The following is a 19496-nucleotide window of genomic DNA, read 5'->3' on the forward strand; positions in this document are numbered from 1 at the left end:
CAATATCTAAACTAACTGTCTTTAAACCATCCCCTCAAAAAGTGTACATCCTTCATTCACCAACGAGCTACATTTTCTTATCAGTGCACCTGACTCAATGAAAACAATGTAGTTTGAAATTTTTTAAATCATTCTGAATGCAAGCTTATTAAAAAGAAAAGACAAATGTGCAGTTTAATCACTTTTGCTAACGTTCCTCTGATTATATAAAATTATTCTTATCTAATGAAGTTTTTGTCTGTTTCACTGCAATAATAAATAGAGGTATGCCTTCTCGGTTACAAGATGTTGTAAAGTCAATTTCAATCTGGAAATGTTCCAAACTCAGCAGATTTCACTTTCCCGTCTTCCCATCTCTATGAAGCTGAGCTTATTTTGTTCTTAAAATTTGCCAGAATTTTGCCTTTTGTAGTGAAGGGAGTTATTTTAAAAATGAATAATAGCATCTTTTTTTTTTTCTTATTATTCATCTACAAATAAATTTAATGTAAATTTAATGAATTTAATGCATTTAATGTAAATCCACGTGTGTAAAATGTGTATAATGTGCATTTTAAACAAAAGGACAAAGCAAACTAAATATCCAGCAGTTTGCTTTTAAATACAAGCTTAAGATTTGCTGTCAGCAATAAATATCCTATGTTTTTGTAGTAATCCTGAAGCATAAGTGGTTACATTTTTCTTTAACAGTAGCCTCACAAGTGATGCCTGTATGCAGTTTCTATCAGTTATGATTTTTAAGGTTGTTATTCCTGTTATTCCTGAGAGTATTCTGGTATTTGATTACTGTATGAGTTGTGGGCTGTAATATCAAAATATAACTGAGCTTGTACTTTGGGCTCTCCCTTACAAGTCTTTATTTATGCAAAAGAGGTGTTCAAACCAAAATGTTTTGTATGCAGAATGAGTATTCAGGCGTAAATTACTAAGATTTGTGGGCTTTCTAACAGAAATTTCTATATTACAAAGCTTCCTAATTATATTTCTAGGAAAAAAAAAAAAAAAAAAGTAACTAAATATTATTCAAAATCTCTATTTCACTGCAGAGACACCAACTGCGTTTCCAGAAAACATCAAAGATAAAGAAACACCAACACCAGTTGAAGATATTCAGCTGGAAAGCTCTATTCCTCATACAGATTCAGGAATTGGTGAAGAACAGATGCCTAATATTTTGAATGGAACAGACTTGGAGACCAGCACAGGCCCTGATGCTATGAGTGAACTGTTGTCTACTCTGTCTTCAGAAGTGAAGAAATCTCAGGAGAGCTTAACTGAAAGCCCCAGTGAAATCTTGAAAACCTCATCATCGATATCCAGTATCAGCCAAAGCAAAGGCATCAATGTCAAGGAAATACTGAAAAGTCTCGTGGCAGCCCCAGTTGAAATTGCAGAATGTGGTCCAGATCCAATCCCTTACCCTGATCCTGCTCTGAAGAGAGAAGCTCAGGCTATTCTTCCCATGCAGTTTCATTCATTTGACAGGTATATGGTTGGATTCATTATTTTATATTGATTGAATTTAGGAATTTGAAGAATTTTTCAAACGTTGTTATTCTGCTATTGTTTTAAATTTGTCTGTTAAAAATTGCTGTATTACTTCACCTTTTCTTTTTCAGCAAATTATACTGCATAGAACAGACAAAAGTGATTCACCTTGGTTTTCTCTGTCAGCAGTGAATAGAACTCCAAATTAATAGTAAAAGAAGCCTGTTTATTGAAATATTATTACAGTTAAATCTTTTATTTTTCTTTTAAAACAACATTTTAGTGAAGAGGGAGAGTAGTATCTGCTGATACAGAACAAATTGGTTGAATATTTTTTCAAAGGCTTAAATCTTGGATCCATCACTTCTTTCCTAGCACTGAGATACTTCAGCCATGGCAAATGATTTGTATAGTCGTAGTGGAAACCAGACTTATGTCTTTAAAAAGGAAATAAGCTGAAATCTAAGATATATAAAATATAAATCTAAGATATATGTATATATAAGATATATATTGACTAGTTGAACATTTACACACGGAATTCTTTTTCTTGCTTTTTGGGCTGTAGATTCCAAACTTCTAATGGAAATAATTTACATTAAATATCCAGCCCATCTCAGTTATCACAGTTTCATTTCAGGGTAAGATGTGCAACTGACAACATTCTTCTAGGAGAAGGGTAGCCTGCTTTATTGTGGGATCAACCTTAAGCCCTGCAAAGATTTAACTTGTACTGATGTGATTAAATTTTCTGATATAACAAGATTCCTGCAGTTTCGTTGTAAAACCTTTTTCTTTTTCTTTTCTTTATTTTTTTTTTAATTCTGAACAGAAAATAGGAGGAGTTAAAGATACAAAATATGTCTCGAACCTTACAGGACAGTTGTTAAAACATCAGTTCCTCCTGTAGCAAAAATAAATAAAATTCTAAAGGAAAGGAAAACTGAAACAATTGAACAGCCATGTTATGATTTATAAGAAAAAAAAATAAAAATCCATCTGCATTTACAGAAGACCTACAAAAATGTCAGAATTGTTTTCATTAAAGCTGGAACCTATTCCGTTAATTTCTACTTTGGTTAATTAAAAAAATACTCCATTCAGATTTTTATTATTAATTCACAAGATGCTAGAAACCTAAGTTAACATGGTGGCATATTAGCTCATCAGATGTCTTTGTAGCCTTTAGAGGGAACTTAACATCAAAATGATTGGAGTGATGAGTTTAAATTCATGAAGTACAACTTTATTAAAAAGCATTAAATACTACATAAAGGGGATTGCATTAGGTTGACTATAACCTCTATTTTTGCACAAATGGAAATTAGATTCTTCTTGAAACAAGGACCATCATTATAGATGTTCAAAAATAATTCTGTAGAACTATGGAATTGTTTGAGACGTGCTGTATGGCTAGAGTATACACATTTTAACAGACACATCATACTTAATAGGTTCATTTGGGACTTAGAAGCTTTGGGTTTTTTTTTCGCTGCTTGCTTTCTTTGATTCTTCTTATCTGTTCTCTTACCTTGCTGACCAAGTTGTGATTCTGTTATTACCTGTACAGGGCGTACAGCTTTATTTACATCTTGGTAGTAGTGTATGTTATGCCTCATCAGCCTTTGGTATTACTTCTTAAGAAAAAAAAAAAAAAAAGTAGTTGTTAAAGCTGAGAAAAAAGAAGATCCATTGTATTAACTTTGTTAGGACATTTTTTTTCTCTTTAATAGGACATGTTGCTGTCTGATTTTGTTGAGTGAGATAGATCATATATTTTATTATAGCCTACAACTGTGAAGAAAACATTGGAAGGTTTGGGCAAGTCCCACAGACTCAAGGAGCCTTGTATTCTTACCTCTACAATTAAAGGGATATTACTGAACAGCTGGTATTGTCATAAAAACATTAGTGTTCTTAGCCTACACGACATCAATTTGCTGTTTGGATCTCATGGCTACATCCCTGAATGCTGACCATTGTTTATACATCGTTATCAGTATGCGTTGCTCGTGGTTTCAAAGTACTTACACTGATTTTGTGGTAATCTGTAGAGGTAAAAGGTGATTTTTTTTGCTTTTCTTTACAAAGTTGCAAAGAAGAATCAGATTGAGATCCCTACCCTGAAATTTTCTATGGGGAATGTGAAACAAAGGTTGCTCAATAACAATATATTTAATTATATTGTTTAGATTTAATTAAAATATGACCTGAGAAATCATTACGACTTTTAGCTTGTGATGATTTATGATTTTTTTTCTGTGGTCTCTACTATTCTAATCAGCACTGAAAAAAAAAAGAAAAAAGTTACAGGTTAGTTGCTTGTCAGTGCATTTTCATGTAAATAGAATTGTGTTTACTGTTATAAACTAATAATCAAAGTAATGCACACTGCATATTTTTTAGAAGCTAACGCTATGTCTTCAGACCATAGGTTCTGTTGCAGTAGTTTATGCAGCTTTTGGTACTTGACTGAACCTTGTGGCCACTGGTCATGTTTATCCTCTCTGGGGAGAATCGTGAGCAATAGAGTGTATTATTTTGCCAGATTTTATTTGTTTCAGTTCAGCTTTTTTGTTGGCTTTTATAAAGTACACACAGTCATTTTGTATTTATCAGCAAATCAAGATTGCAGAAATGCATTTTTCACTTTAATCAAAAGGCATTCCTAGTGATTTTTATTATTATTATTCATTTTTGCTTACATTTGGGTGGCTGTGTCTTAGAAGAGTTGCAGTAATAAATAATTACTAAAAAATGAAGAGCATCTTTGTTGTTTTAGAGGCTTTCTTCAGCTATAATTGCTCATTTCATGTGTAGGTAAATAACACATGAAGCAAACTCCACTAAATAGCATTCAAGTTAAGAATTCTATTTTATCATTTAATATGATGCATTTTGCTCTGCACGTTCTTGCAGTTGCACGCTGCTAATATGTGCACAGAAGTCACTGTCTAACACGCTGCAGTGCATTCTTAGAATTTGTGCAGTTATAAATGAAACATAAAAGCAGAAAATGTGTCCAACATGTTTTATCGAGCGGGACTTCTGTGCAGTTAATGTATGCAGCCGTTCAAGCACTATCGAATGTAAATGATGAGGTGATATTGATGAAAGGAGGGGATTGAGGTCTCAGGGGGCGCTGATGACGGATTGAACAGAAGCGGCCTTGCCCTGAACGTAACTCAAGTCTGTCGTCTTCACTGCTCAAAGCCATAATGGGAGGTGGCAGTCTGAAATGAGTTGCCACGGCAAAGAGTATTATTTTTGAAATGCTTTCACACAAATCACTAGGCCCTGCATACAACTTAGTTTCATGCTTTAATGTCATCAGGAGGCACAAATTGGTGTGTCTAATTGTTTGCCACCTGCCAGCAAAATGAGCTGCCAGCCAGCCAGACGGGTTTGATTGTCTGTCAGTGATTCAATAGATTGAGAGTGACAACATCAAAAATTTCACTTCAAACTCTGGAGCTCTGAGCTGCTTTTCAGAGACCTCTTCCCCACAAGTGCTTCTGGACAACTGCATTTTTCAATTAGTTTTCAATATATTGCTGCCTTCTGCCTCATCTGTCTTAAGGTAGCTGTAATTACATTATGAGCTATATAAACAGATTTCTGGGGCACGTGAGCCCAGATTCTCAAAGTTATGACATGTCTTTTAACGTCAAACTGAATTCCTTGAAAACGGCATCCAGGATGACATTTTTAGAAGCAAACACAAAAGGGTTATTGCACCTAGATTTGCAACTAATGGAGTATAACTCACCAATAATTCCTTTGTGCATTCTCATCTTCTACCTGACAAAAATCAGTATCTGTTGTTGATTTTAGGGTTTGGGGATTTTCTTGGGTTTTAGTCAATTTGAATTTGTCCCACTAGAAAACTCAAATCACTAACATTTGTGAATTTATTTCTAGTTCTATCCTGGACTGCATTCTAAAGTTTATACTTTTTTTCCCATTCTACTTATTTTCTAGTAGAAAGCTGTTAGAACAAAGCTGTTTTTGAAACTGAGAGTGCTCCTGGTTGTAACTATGGTTTATTATTCTTTCAAACTGAGATAATTTATATGTATTTTCTGTAGTTAGCAGAAATATTCCAATAGAAATAAGCTGAAAACATTGAGTTCCTGGAAGTGAGAACAGTTATTTTTCTCCCTGTTAAATATGTTGTTCACCTTTAATCATGACATTATCACTTTCTAAATTTGAATATTATGGAGTTTTATAGTTTAAATGCTCAGTAAATTCTTTAAAACCACATCTTAAAATATTTTGAAGGACCCACTTTTGAAGTATTTTAACTTTGTTGTTTTTTTTTTTAGTTGGTTTTTGGTTTTCTGTAGAAAGTCCTTGGGCTTAAAGGTATTTATATGAGAGAAAAGGTGGACATTTTGTGAGACTCAGTCAGGATACATGTCAGATAGCATGAAGGAAAAGGTATTTTAAGATTGCATTTAAATCAATAATTATGTTTATTATATTTAGACTGCATTTGAAAGTATTACTCAGAGTCTCTGTGTTTTGGTAGTATATATGTATATGTATAAATTTTACTGATCAACAGAATGGGAAAAAGACAACAACTGTGAGAAAAGTAGGAGGAGGAGGAGAAAATATTCCTTTTTATGGTAAACGCTTGAGAGATCTTCACTCTATATTTCCCAAAGTAGCAGTTAAAATACATCAAAAAGAATGGGAATTATGGTTTCAGATCCTGTTAGACAAAGAAGGGAGCTGAAGTTGCATTGTCTGTATTCCTGGACAGTGTCATAGCCTCTGCTGTACTAAATAAAATGGAGGAAAATGTGGGAGGGCTCCTCCATCCCAGCTGTTCATTTAGAACAGCTTTTCCTTCCTTCATCCTATATTTATTAATAGGTTCTGGTTAAGAGAAATTTGGTATACTAATCCTTGATTGTTTTTCATCAAGCTGTTATCATGTTCCTTTTGTTGTCATTTAGCAGTCTGTGCTCAAATTGCTCTTTAAAAATTCATCTTATAACCTGTATGATGTGCATCTTTTCATATTCAGTGCATGAAGCTTTAGCTATAATTTATCTGAAGTTTATATTTGGTTTATCAAGAGAAGCCAGCATCTTTTTACTTTATGCTATGATTCAGTATATATACAGCTGAAAATTATGCTGGAGTTCTGTCTTGTTTTTTGTTTTTTTTTTTACCTGCATAGGCCCATATAAAATAGATGTTAAATTTATATTGACTTTTAGAGAACTGAAGCTTTTTAGTGCTTGATTTTGTGATTTTTTTTTACATCATAGATACATGATCAAGTACTTTCCCCAGTCATGGCCATCTCATAATATTTGCTAATAGTTTTTTTGTTATTCAGTGATTTTTCTGGCATTTAATATATGACATTTTACCTTACGCTCTATTCATATTCTTCAAATTCATTACATTTGCAATATTTCCAGTTTCTTTATTCAGCCATGACCATTCATCTTTCTTGATAGCTTTTTATCTCTTACAGTTTTTCCTTGTTTCTTGTCAGTATATTTTCTTATTTTAGATGCTTCAGTTAATTTATCCTAAATGCAAGGGAGGTACAAGGGACTGTGAATTTCTCTGGAGGTGAACACTGAAACTCCTTCTTGATCTGAGATTAAAACAGGCCTTCATTTCCTTGTTCTAAAACCACTCCTGAGATGACTCACTTCCTTTATTTAGAAGAAAAGCACATTTTCGTTAATAGGTTAGAAGCATATTATATTGTTTGAAGTTTGGAAGTTTTGATGAATACATTATATAGAATAATTTAAAAATCAACAACTGGACATTCAGCACTAAGACTTCACTTGCACAAGCCTCAAAGATTATATAGTTCTGTGATTCTTCTACATCTTCAATATGCTCACATTTCCTTATCCAGTTTTTCTTCTCCATGACTGTTGACTCTGAGTTACATCTTTCCTTCTCAATTTCAGATGAATCTATCTTAATGCAATCAGCCTAATAGGAGGTTGTCAAAAGTAGGATTCAAAATGTGGTATTAATACATGCTAAAAAATGTCACAGATTCGAACCACAGTCTGAGGCTGAAAACAGGCTGAGTAATAAACAATCAGCAGTATACACTATTTGTGATATACTGAACACTATTTGTATAGGTATGGAGAATGCAGCTGAGGGCTCCATCCAACCTGGCCTTGAGCACCTCCAGGGATGAGGCACCCACAGCCTTTCTGGGCAGCTATGCCACCGACTAAAGAATCTTCCTAACATCTAATCTAAATCTACTTTCTTTCTCTTTAAAAACATTATCCCTTGTCCTATCACTACCTTCCCTGACAAAGAATTTTTCCCTATCTTTCTTGTAGGACCCCTCTAGCTACTGAAAGGCTACAATAAGGTCTCCTGGAATCTTCTGTTCTTCAGGCTGAAAAACCCAAACTCTCTTAGCTTTAGAGAAATCCTCCTGCTTTCTGCTGTGGGGAAAGGAGAGTAGGGGCAAGAATATTAATTCAGCCTTAAGAGGTTTCACGTATCCTAGAAGAGCGTACAGCAATTCTAGTTTAGTTGCTGCTACTCAGCTACATAGTACAAGACATCCAGTATTGGAGGCTTATGGCTGACCTCTATACTGACCATAGTGATTAAGATGAAGGGCCTTTGGATTTCAAAATGGACAAGAGATTCAGAATGTGGAGAAGAATAAGAGCAAGAAAATATACTGCTGTACAAACTGATTTGTCTGTCACCAGCCCTGAGTAGCTAAAATTTTAAGGAAAGCTTACTTGAGAGCATTTTTTTTGTTTGTTTTGTTTTTGTTTTTTTTTCAAGTTCAACACGTTAATGGTGTAATTTTCTATCTAAACATTTCGTGTGAATTAGTAAGCTGCAGACGAATTCTGGAGCCATTTGCTGAAGTTGTTTAATACACTATGTGGGTGATGAGCAAGGTTAGACCAGCACTCATGTTAAATATTATGTGAATCATGATTACTTCAGATCTAGACTTGGAATTTGAAAAAGACACTCAGAGCAACAGAATATTCATTAGTAACCCCATTTCTTTTTAGAATTGCAAGCTACCTGATGAACTGAAAAAGAAAATTAGTTGCTACAGTCAATTGCTACTAATCCTTTGCTGACTAACTCATTGATGAACATTTGGGACTGGAATTATGTGCTGCAGAAAATTGTGAACAATTTTGGAATGAAGTCTGAAATATATCGTGTAAAACATTGTCTAAAAAGAAATGTCAGAATATTTTCTTCTAGTCCTTAGATTTCTGTTTCTTCATGAGAAAAATATCTGAATGTCTGTCAGAGTTGCATATAAGGCATCTATCACATAAATTTCTTTTCTTCCATTCATATTATCTTCAGGTAAATAACTATGCATCTTTCATAAAGCTGCTTTGGTTTGATTTGCCTTCTGTTTTCACCCTGTAGGCCATTGGAGTGATTTGATTGGCTAAAAGAATGTTGTTTTATTTTGAACTTGAAAGCAATCAGTCCTTCTATTTCACTTTTCCTGCTCTGTTGCTACTTTGATTGTTTTGCACATTTTTTTGTTCATTCTACTGTGTTGTTCATATGTCTACTTAGTCTCCTTCATCTGCATGTCATTCTGTATATTCACTTGCTTTGTCTTGTTTTATTAGTAGGAATGAGACATTTTGACAAGATTACCATGTATGACATGTCAGAAAAATGCATTTTCTTTCAGCTAGGTTGATCATGTCTCACTGATATTACATACTCTTATGGCAGAAATGTTTCTCACGATGTTCCTTCATAATTTTAAATTTAATAACACCTGACCTGTCTTCATATCCTGATTCATACCTGAAAAGAACGTGAACCACATGTAGAACATCAGTACTTGTTGAACATGGGGAAGACTGTCCCTTTTTTGCAAAGGGAGCTGATTTTCAGTCTTAATTTACACTCTTAATAAAATAGTAACCTAAACCTTACCTGGAGGCCGGTCTCTTGTGTCTCAGGAATGAAGTTGATATATGCAGTCCTTGCTTTGCAGTGTAGGTAATCTTTGGGATGCTGTGAAAAACCAATTAACTCTTTGAAGCTAAGGAGAGAGATTTTGAATTTGGCTTCATATTTTTTTGGAAAGATAGTAAAGAAATAGGAAATAGTTCTGTTCAATAAATAGTTTAATAAATTGTATCAGCAATTTAACAGATTCAAGTAGGAGACCTTATAGGATGAGAAAAATATTTTGCTTGAAAAGGAGAAAGAAAAGGAAGAAAAAGAGGAAAGGGAAGGGAAGGGAAGGGAAGGGAAGGGAAGGGAAGGGAAGGGAAGGGAAGGGAAGGGAAGGGAAGGGAAGGGAAGGGAAGGGAAGGGAAGGGAAGGGAAGGGAAGGGAAGGGAAGGGAAGGGAAGGGAAGGGAAGGGAAGGGAAGGGAAGGGAAGGGAAGGGAAGGGAAGGGAAGGGAAGGGAAGGGAAGGGAAGGGAAGGGAAGGGAAGGGAAGGGAAGGGAAGGGAAGGGAAGGGAAGGGAAGGGAAGGGAAGGGAAGGGAAGGGAAGGGAAGGGAAGGGAAGGATCTCACACTCTTGTCTCACATTTGCAAGCACTAGAGTGTATGTGTGTCTAAGAAGCCTGTAGAACAGTCAAATACCTCATGCTTGCATCCAAATGCATGTCCAGAATCTGCTGCAATGACATGTATAACATGGATACACACTTCTTTCTCACATCTCCGAGTTTCTTTTTTTAAAAAATATTTAATTTTCTTAGAGGGTGGGTTTGTTTGTTTGTTTGTTTTCTTTGTTCTTACCCTTATGGAGCTATCAACAGCATCTCTGTCCTTTTCCACCTTTATGAGCTGTACTTTGCTACACACATTCTTGGGCTGCTTAATATATGCACCATTAACATAGGCGAGTCTGAGATTGCTGTGTGATTTCTTCTTGTGCCTCAACAGCCAGATACAGTAGGATGGTTGAGGTGAGAAGGGACCACTGGAGGTCACATGGCCCAGCCCTTTCTTCTGCAGGGACACCCAGAGCAGGGTGCCCAGCACCATGTCCAGGTAGATCTGGAAGATCCCCAAGGATGAGATGCCACAGCTTGGGCCTGTGCTCTATCACCTGTGGGATATCTAAATTCATACTTCACTGGCACTAATTTCAGCTTCCTTATTGCATTTCTGTACAGAGATGCTGTAGGTAATGAATGGTTTTATTTTCCTTTTGAGATTACTGTAGCCGGGACATATTCTTGCTTCAGATGCACAAGATGTCTTGTTAGTGTGACACTGTAGGAACTCTGCTCTTGTCGGTACCTGAAGTACTGTATCCCTGAACTCAAGTATTCCGGAAACTGAGTCTTTGGTTGAAATATTAATTAAGCTTGAGATCTTTTTGCATTGACAGCAGCTAGTCTTAGGAAATTTCATATTGTTACATAGCAGATTAGTTTCCTTCTGTAGGCTCAGTGTTATGCACCTGCAGCTGCACTATAAACACTATATCCACAAGGATTGCAGGAAATCATTAACATCAGAGAAAAGGAATTATTTTAGGATCACTTATCTTAATCAATAGCTATTGAATTCTACAACTTCATCTTCTCCTAATGTAAATGGGAGGAGACAGGAAACCATCCGTATGCCTAGAATTACCTTTCTGAAGTACTTGCTTCAAGGTAGTTTTAAAACTCTTGTTCAGAGATGTCAGCTGGTGCTGTGATCCCCACTGAAAAAAGAAAAAATACTACTTATGAACACTTTGTACACTGTCATCAAGAGATAATTAAAATAACACTTGTACACAACTTTCTCAATGGCATCACCAGTACAGTTTGCATCACTAGGATTTGAATTAAAATCCAGAAAGACTGAATATTTAGATATGTATAAACAAACTACATTACAATATAAATAAACAAAAGAAAATAAGTTCTGCAACTTTCGATCCATGGTGTGCTATCTTATTTAAGTTAAAGTGTAACAAAATAACTACCAAAAGAACTTCTGCAGCAAAATGAGGCTACAACAAAATAGTTGAGTTTTCTTCCTACCTTGTATGGTTACAATAACTATTCTTAGCTTTAAAAAAAAATGTATCTGCTTAAATAGAAAATATGTATGATGACTAAAAAAAAAAAAAATTTTTTTCAGGTTTTCTACTGAAATATACTTTTTTGGAGCAGATACTTTTTGTAAAGATATGGATGTATTAAATGGAAAAATTTAAATTTACCAATCTGCACTTTGCAGTCCTGTGCTGAACAAGTATTAAGTAAATGTCCCTGTAATCTTTCTCTCCTTCTTCCCTTTTAATCTGTTCCACAAATCATTTGGTTTTGAGATTTGAAAGAAGAGTGCTTTAAGATTAGATGAGCATATGTGAATATGTTTGTTTGAGTGCAATAAGTTTGAGTGTGTATATTATGAGATACATATCTTCCATTTTTGTGTCGAGGCATGTTCTCTTCTAAAATGCTTGCAAATTCCCAAGGCTGCTTTTAAAATACTATTTTTAAATGAGCATAATATCCATATTCTGTGATTAAATGTTTACTAGCAGTACAATGGCATCCTTTTTTGACATTTTCTTTGCAAATCAAGGACACAGGTGCTCATAGTGTTATCAATAGCTTATCAGTGAATGTTGACATGTTTCCATTTTGGAGGCATTGAAAGAGAAAATGAGTTTCTCAGCATCACCTGAAAGTGCAGACAACAGTCAGTTAACATAGTCTTCATCTACCCAGAAAGAATAAAGAAATTGCATTACTGTGTGTTCTTATCAAGAGCGTTATAATGGAGTGTAATCTCATAATAAACAAATATTCTTGCTAATTCTGCTGCAGTGTCTTCATAATCTGCTGTTCCTTTTCGTGCAGGAGTGTGGTCGTGCCAGTGAAGAAGCCTCCACCAGGTAGCCTGGCTGTGACCACAGTTGGAGCTGCCACAGCGGGGAGCGGGCTGCCACCGGGTAGTACACCTAATATCTTTGCTGCAACAGGAGCTACACCAAAAAGTATGATTAATACAACAGGTATTGTCCTTAAATATTTTTGTGACCCCCATTTTTCCTGTCTGTTCTTTGGTTTTGTTGTTTTTAGTGATTTATTTTCTTTTTCAGCCATCTTTTCTGTTACTGTTTTTGTACTTTTCAAATTTAAAAAAAAAAAAAGGGAAAAAAAAAAGAAAAGGAAGATTAGGTCTTGGCCTTTGTTAGTTACAGAACTTTCTCTTGGTTTATGTTTACTATCTTTGATACTGCACAATGGACTTGTGCAGCCTTTGAATAAGTTGAGAATTCAAGTGAACTAGCTTTTCCATGCTCTGCAGTAGAGGATGCTTGTATGATATATACCAATAAATACCTCCTTATGCCTCAAAGAACTTAAAGGGTCCTAGGTAGACATATACCATATATTGTTGACTTCAATTTTTTTGGTATTTATTTGTCATATTTTAAAAATCGTTGTATGGTTTTTGGAAGGTTTTTCAGTAAGAACATACCTAATCTAACTCCGGTTGTGTCTTCTCAGTAACAGTTTATTGTGACCTATAGAAGGAGTACAAAACTTCTTAATTATTTAAAATAGTAATAGTAGAATTGTCTTTTGTGAAACAGCCTGTTGACCATGGAGGCTGTGGTTTCCTATCATAAATGAATCCTTACTGTGAGAGCAACTGATGTTTACTTAAACTCCTTTGAAATGTCTGGCTTTGCTATGTTTTCTTTCTAAACTAAGCAAAAGCACTTGAGAGAAGAGCTCTCTTCAAGGATATCACAAGTGCTGTCAGAGGTTGAGAAAATGAAAATCTCCCTGGGGTTGCAGAAAATGAGGGGAAAGCTTTTGGCATCTTTCTACTTCGTGCAGTAATATGAAGACGTTCATTTTTTTTTCTTTCCTTTTGCAGATTACCTTTAATATCTGGTAATAGAACTTTCTATTTATTTAAGGATTAAAAAAAAAAAAAAAAATCAAAAAATCTAATAATCCTAAAGCAGATGGGAGTAATAGAGGCTCTAAATAATGTTATCATTTCTGTAAATGCTTTCATTTTGTGTAGCCACTTCTGTTAATCTTGAATGGATTTCCTTTTAGGTCCTCTTGTATCATGCAAAAAATATTCTACAATGAAAATCTTGTTTTCCAAATTGTATTGAGTAGTGTGAGCTTTTCAGTCTCCTCACTGATTAAAGATCTGGAGTGTTTTGGCTGGGATGTAGTAGCTCTTCTTTGTAAGTAATAGCATTTAAAAACGAGTCACGTCCTTGATACCACTTCTAGTAGAGGACGGTTTTGCAGATACCATGGTTCTCTGTGGTTGAAAAGGGTTTTTTTTGTTGGTTTTTTTTTTTTTTATTCTTTAAAATAGATTTTATCACTTTTTTTTTTTTTTTTTTTTTTTTTTTTTCTGATAGATTTTTGTTTTGTTTTCTTTTAGTGCTTCTGTTTTTGTCTCCCAGTCTGTGGATTAGCTTGATTTATGGGAAAGTATTGATTAGATGGAACTCCAGCAAGTATTACATCTAATTAGCCAGAATTATATGCGTGTTGAACTTCTTGTGATCTTATTTGGTAAAGTCTTTTATGCCTGAATTCCCCCAAATGAAACATATTGATTAGTTCTTTTAAGAAATAGTTTTAAATGTATTTCCTCTCCAACATATGCTTAAAGGTTTGAACTTATTATCAACACTTCAGAAATGCTAAGTGCATTAATGGCAGTAAAAGTTAGCATAACATAGACAATGTATAAGTATTAAATTAAAATGCTCATTTCACAATTTTTAACTAAGTTAAAACAATTATCATATATGTCAATTTTTGAGATGTAGATGTCAATTATCCAGATGTTTTCTGGTTTATATACATGTAGACTCTGCATAATTATCAATGTAATTAATGATTTTAGAGTAATAAAGAGAATTTCATTAAAGATCAGAGATTTTTACTTTGATGAAAAAGGAACATTATACAGTTTTTTTAGAAACACTAGGTGTCCCCCCAAACCTATTTACAGCTGATTTTACAGTATGTCACAGATGCCTTGCCAGTGTAATTTTATATTTGAGACCTGTTCTTTGCTGGACTTCTGAAGAAGGTGTGGGGTTTTTGTTTCTTTGTTTGTTTGTTTTAAGTTTTTTGTGGATTGGAATCCATGTTTATGTTCTGTATGTCATCGCTGTCACAGTCAATGTCACTGTCATGATGAAACAAGATGAGTGTTACTGATGCCCTTTCAATATGTTGACTGTTTGCGTTGAGAGATTTTCTTCCTTCATTTCTTTAAGAATATGTTTCTGCTGTTACAGAATTGATGTCTGTAATTCCTGCCCTGATTCTCAACTCTGTGTTAAACATATAGTCCTTAGTCTGTTTGGCCTTCTCTGCTGGGGGCATCGCTGGCTGAATTACTGACCAACTGCTACTTTTAGACAAAAGCCATAATGAAAAAAAAACTTTGAAAGGAGAGGAACCTATCATTACTTTAGTAGCACAACAAAGCCTAGTTCATTTTGATATTGTTTTGAACTGGTTTTAGTTGGCCAGACAAAAGTCAAATCTTTATCTAAGGTGGGGTTTTTTTTCGACAAAAAATATTTTAAGGCAAAAAAAAAATATGTATTTCTCCCTCCTATCTGAAAAGTTTTCACCATTACCAGCATTTGACCTTGATTTCATTGTCAGATGGCTGTTTAAGCAGTTAAGAAACTGTAAAGACTTCCCTGATCTTTTATTTGTTATTTATAAGAAATTGAAATATACATATATATATACATACATACATACATATATATATATATATATGCAGATATTTACGCCTGTATCACGATTGCTAACACTAAGCAGCAACAAGGAGTTACCAGTTATCATTTAAAAAAGTGTTGGAACACTGCAGTTAATCCCTAAGCTTCAGTTTCTGGGTTCTCCCATCTCTCATTGCTAACCTGGCTAAATCTCCCTCATTGCTTGTCACCCTCAACTCTGGTAGCATGGCCATCCCTCCAACTACACCACTGTTGCTGATACCTATGTTACCATGATGTATTACACAGTGACTGTGCAGTAGAACACTGACAGCATTTATCAGGATTCTCTTGCTACCGCTCGTGGCCACTGTATGCCTTTTCTGTTTTGCTTCAGAGAGTCTGAACTCACAGTGCCGTTTCAGCAAACATGATAGATTGGCATTTAGAGTCTAAGTTTAGCCCTTAGCTCTGACCCAGATCACATAAAGTATAAATGTACACTCTGTCTGCATCTTTTTTTCTGAGCAGCTGTTCACAACCCATTGAAATGATACCCTCACTGCCCTCCCTGCTTTTAAGGTCTAAAAATTCTTCTTGACTTGAGGAAAGAAACTGAAAAAGTAAAAATTAGAATGTTATTGGAGTATTATTATTCTTTTGAACACTGGTTTCCACCATTACTTGCTGAAGGAATGTGTGTTTTCTATTTTCTCTGTTATTATTTAAATTTATATTCTATTTTCTGCCTATAGTTGCAACTGGGCAGCCAAGAAGTGTGTATATATAGAAAAAAATATAATAGTTAAGCTTCTATTCTCCACTCAAGCTCATCTTAAATATACCTCTATTTTAGAAAGATCTTGCTTTACATGATGATGTAAAAATATTTTCATCTTTGGAATGTAATTTGGGAATAATGAAAATGAGGTAAGGATTTATTTTGCCTGACTTTCAGTAGTTATTTAAGTTTATTATAACTATACCATCAAAATAAGGTAATAATTTGTATTATAGTCATATTGAATATTTTTAATTGTTTTAGAGTAAGTAACATGATTTCTTTACTTAAAAATAGACTAATAAGATGAGCTATATTGAAAGTCTCTAAAAGCTGTATTTTTTCAGACTGAATTAAGACCTATATTTTTTGGGGGACAGGTGCAGTAGACTCAGGATCTTCTTCTTCCTCTTCGTCATCCAGCTTTGTGAATGGTGCTACCAGCAAAAATCTCCCCGCTGTCCAAACTGTTGCTCCAATGCCAGAGGATTCAGCTGAAAACATGAGGTACACAAGCTCTAACTTTTACTATTTCTCCTCCTACAACAACCTCATACCTACAAAACAGTGTTAATAAAAAATAGAAATACTTAAAAATGTGTTTCAGTTTCTCTCATATGGTCTACTGTAGTTATTTGTACAATTCAATGGATATTTACAAACTTGTTCAATACTAGGAATGTAAAGACCATAATAGTACTATAATAGCACTTCACTGAAAATTCTAACTTCTTTGAACTATGCCAGACACTGAAACTTTATTATTTTTTAGTTGACCAGATCTTTGCTATCATTGAAAGCAAAAATCAGAACGCAAGCACAGCTGGGCGATAGGGTACTGGGAAGTGGAGAGAAAACCTCTTCTGAGCAAACAAAAGACCTATTTAGGGTGGAAGGGTGAAACGAGACATGCATTCATGTAGCTAACTAAAAGGCATGCTAGATCTGAGTTGGTATAGCAAGGGGCACATGCCACGGAGTAGCTAATACTTCTTCAGAATTACCCTCTAAAATTCCTATTGCTTGTCTTTCTATACTAAGGAATCTTGAATTTGGATAGTATTAAAATTTTCTTTGCATTTAAAAATATCTGCAAGTTGAGTGGAGAAAACCTTGTATTTATTTTTATTTTTTTTTTAGAATATCCCTTAAATCTCTTAATTCAGTCATGAAATCCCCAGAGATTTTCCAAGTGATTGCAGGGTGCATTATAAGATATAATAGACATGAGAAGCAGCTGTAGTATCAGATCAGGCTGTCTGTCCTCTTTTGCTGCTTTTTGTGCATATGTGTGAACCAAAAATTCAGTAGATGGGCCACCTGCTTTCCTGAATCATTTTTGGGTTTCTCTTTATGCTTTTTTCTTAATTCTGTTTGTTATTTTTGAAATCAGAGGACCAGGACTCCAGTCAGTTTTCAACATGTACATGCACCAGGGATTTATATCAAGGCAAACAAGACATTTTTCTTTTTTTTTTTTAAATCCATTTAAATATTAAATTCTGATATTTGATATGTATTTTTGAAGAGTGATCTTTGAACTTTGATCTCATGCTTTCACAGAATACTATCCCAAATTTCCCATTAATAGACCCATAATATACTAAAACCATCAGCAATCCATTTAATAGCAAGGTGTTTATTATCATCCAGGATGTTGATTAACAAGCCATCCAAACCTTCTGTGTCACTGAATTCTTAAATAAAAGTTTTTAAAATAAATTTTTAAATAAAAGTCTTAAATAAAAGTTTTTTCTACATAAAGTTGTCAGAGTTAAATGAACCCTAAAATCAGAACGGATTTAAAATCCATTAAGTAAATTTGCAGTGAAAAGTTATAGTTTAGAGAAGTCTTCATTAATCTAGCAGGTTTTTTTATTGTTGTTTGTTTGTTTTTTTTAATCTCTAGCAGCAAAATCTTAGTATAGATTCATGTTTCAAATGAAAAACTCAAAGGTAGTCATCAGTTTTTTAAGTAGATTCAAGAGAAGCTCTATCATAAAACAAAGACTGGTGATATGGAAACCTCCTTTAGAATACTAGAAAATCAGTATCTGAATTTGAAATGGGAGGGCAGCATGTTGAAAGAAAATAAGCTATAGGAACTCAATGAAATCACTTTAAGTTATTCAAGGAAACCTTCCATTTTGTTTATAACGTCATCTTTTTTTTCAAATGTAGGAATCTTCATATGACCAAAATGAAAAGGTCTTTTATAGTTTGCAATGGTAGATATTATTGCAAATTTAAAAGTCAGTGTTCGTTCTCTTATTTTCTATCAATAAATAAAACGTCTTCCTATTAATGTTCCTTTAAACACAATAATATTTTTGTATTGTTATTCCAGTGTGAAGAAAATTCTCCCTGCCACAAGCAGTCTGAAAAAAAATATATAAATTCATATATTGGTAGACCAGAATATGTATGCACTGTAGTTTATATCTTTTGAGTAATAATTTATTTCTCTCAAGTAATGCTGCAAGTTTTTAATCTTGGCATAAGATTAGGACACAAAGGACACAAGTGTTATGCCTTGTCAAGTTTTTAAATTGAAGAGGGCATAAAAAAAGAATCTAATTGACTTAATTTGTGATCACATTGCTTCTAAGTTGAAGAAAAGAATGTTGATATCCTTGACTCCTAGGCTAGATCTTTCTCATGCATTTTCTGGTCAATTATTGAAATATCAGATATGTTATGTGAAAGCTTGAAGAAAAAAATCAAGCTATCTGTTTGATTTGATTGCTTTACACAAATAAATATTTTTCAAGCTCTCAAATGTAAATAAAAAGTGAGATGAGAAAGGTGCAATAGTTACACTTGAATATGTCAGCTTCCTATCATGTTTAAAAGAGAAACTTTAAATGCTAAATATTAATTGATGTACAATAAAATGATAAATTATTCCTCTAATAATGTTTAAAAATGAGAATGAAATTTGTTCTTGTTTTGGAGTACCCTGTAAATGCTGTAGAATTTGAGGCTGAAATGGCTTTTTTGTTTATGTCGAACCATTTAAGCACCATAAAATTTAGTTAAATTATGGTCTTCCTCTTCTCTAAGCAACTTAGAGCAACTTTTAGAAACAGGTGTGGTTTGACATCATTTAATTTCCAGTTTTTAATCTTTTCTCAAATCATGGTCTCTGTTTTTCCACAGTATCACAGCAAAGCTTGAGAGAGCCTTAGAAAAGGTGGCCCCTCTCCTGCGAGAAATTTTTGTTGATTTTGCCCCTTTTCTATCCCGAACATTATTGGGCAGTCATGGACAAGAGCTGTTGATTGAAGGTACTGTTTCTGTTACAAGATTATATGTTTTTTTAGCTATTAGAAGATTGATGTGAAAAAGGTTACTTTTCAGTGATTTTTCTAAGTAAGAGAATTGGTTGTTAATGTCTCATGGTTTAACTTACTCTTATTTAACGTGGGTTTTTTTGTTTTGTTTTGTTTTTTTTTAAGTAATTTAAAAATCTCAGCTTCTGTTTCCACCTTTTTCTGTCATCCTGGAATGCAAAAAC

At 34.1% G+C, this 19496-nt stretch overlaps 1 protein-coding gene across 11 annotated transcripts in view; it reads left to right on the top strand.

The window, feature by feature from the left end:
• The window catches only part of NBEA (neurobeachin), a 457907-nt gene that overhangs the window by 171650 nt on the left and 266761 nt on the right, over positions 1–19496 (top strand). For 10 of the 11 annotated variants that reach the window (XM_052670998.1, XM_052670989.1, XM_052670990.1 and 7 more), the window contains 4 exons: positions 1047–1485; positions 12332–12486; positions 16360–16486; positions 19139–19266. In XM_052670998.1, the coding sequence (XP_052526958.1) occupies positions 1047–1485; positions 12332–12486; positions 16360–16486; positions 19139–19266 (849 nt within the window). The remainder of the gene's footprint in view (positions 1–1046; positions 1486–12331; positions 12487–16359; positions 16487–19138; positions 19267–19496) is intronic. The other variant, XM_052670991.1, reaches the window with a different exon arrangement.

Source organism: Tympanuchus pallidicinctus, unplaced genomic scaffold (genome assembly GCF_026119805.1).
Source record: "Tympanuchus pallidicinctus isolate F22 unplaced genomic scaffold, pur_lepc_1.0 scaffold11, whole genome shotgun sequence".
Classification (NCBI taxonomy): Eukaryota; Metazoa; Chordata; class Aves; order Galliformes; family Phasianidae; genus Tympanuchus; species Tympanuchus pallidicinctus.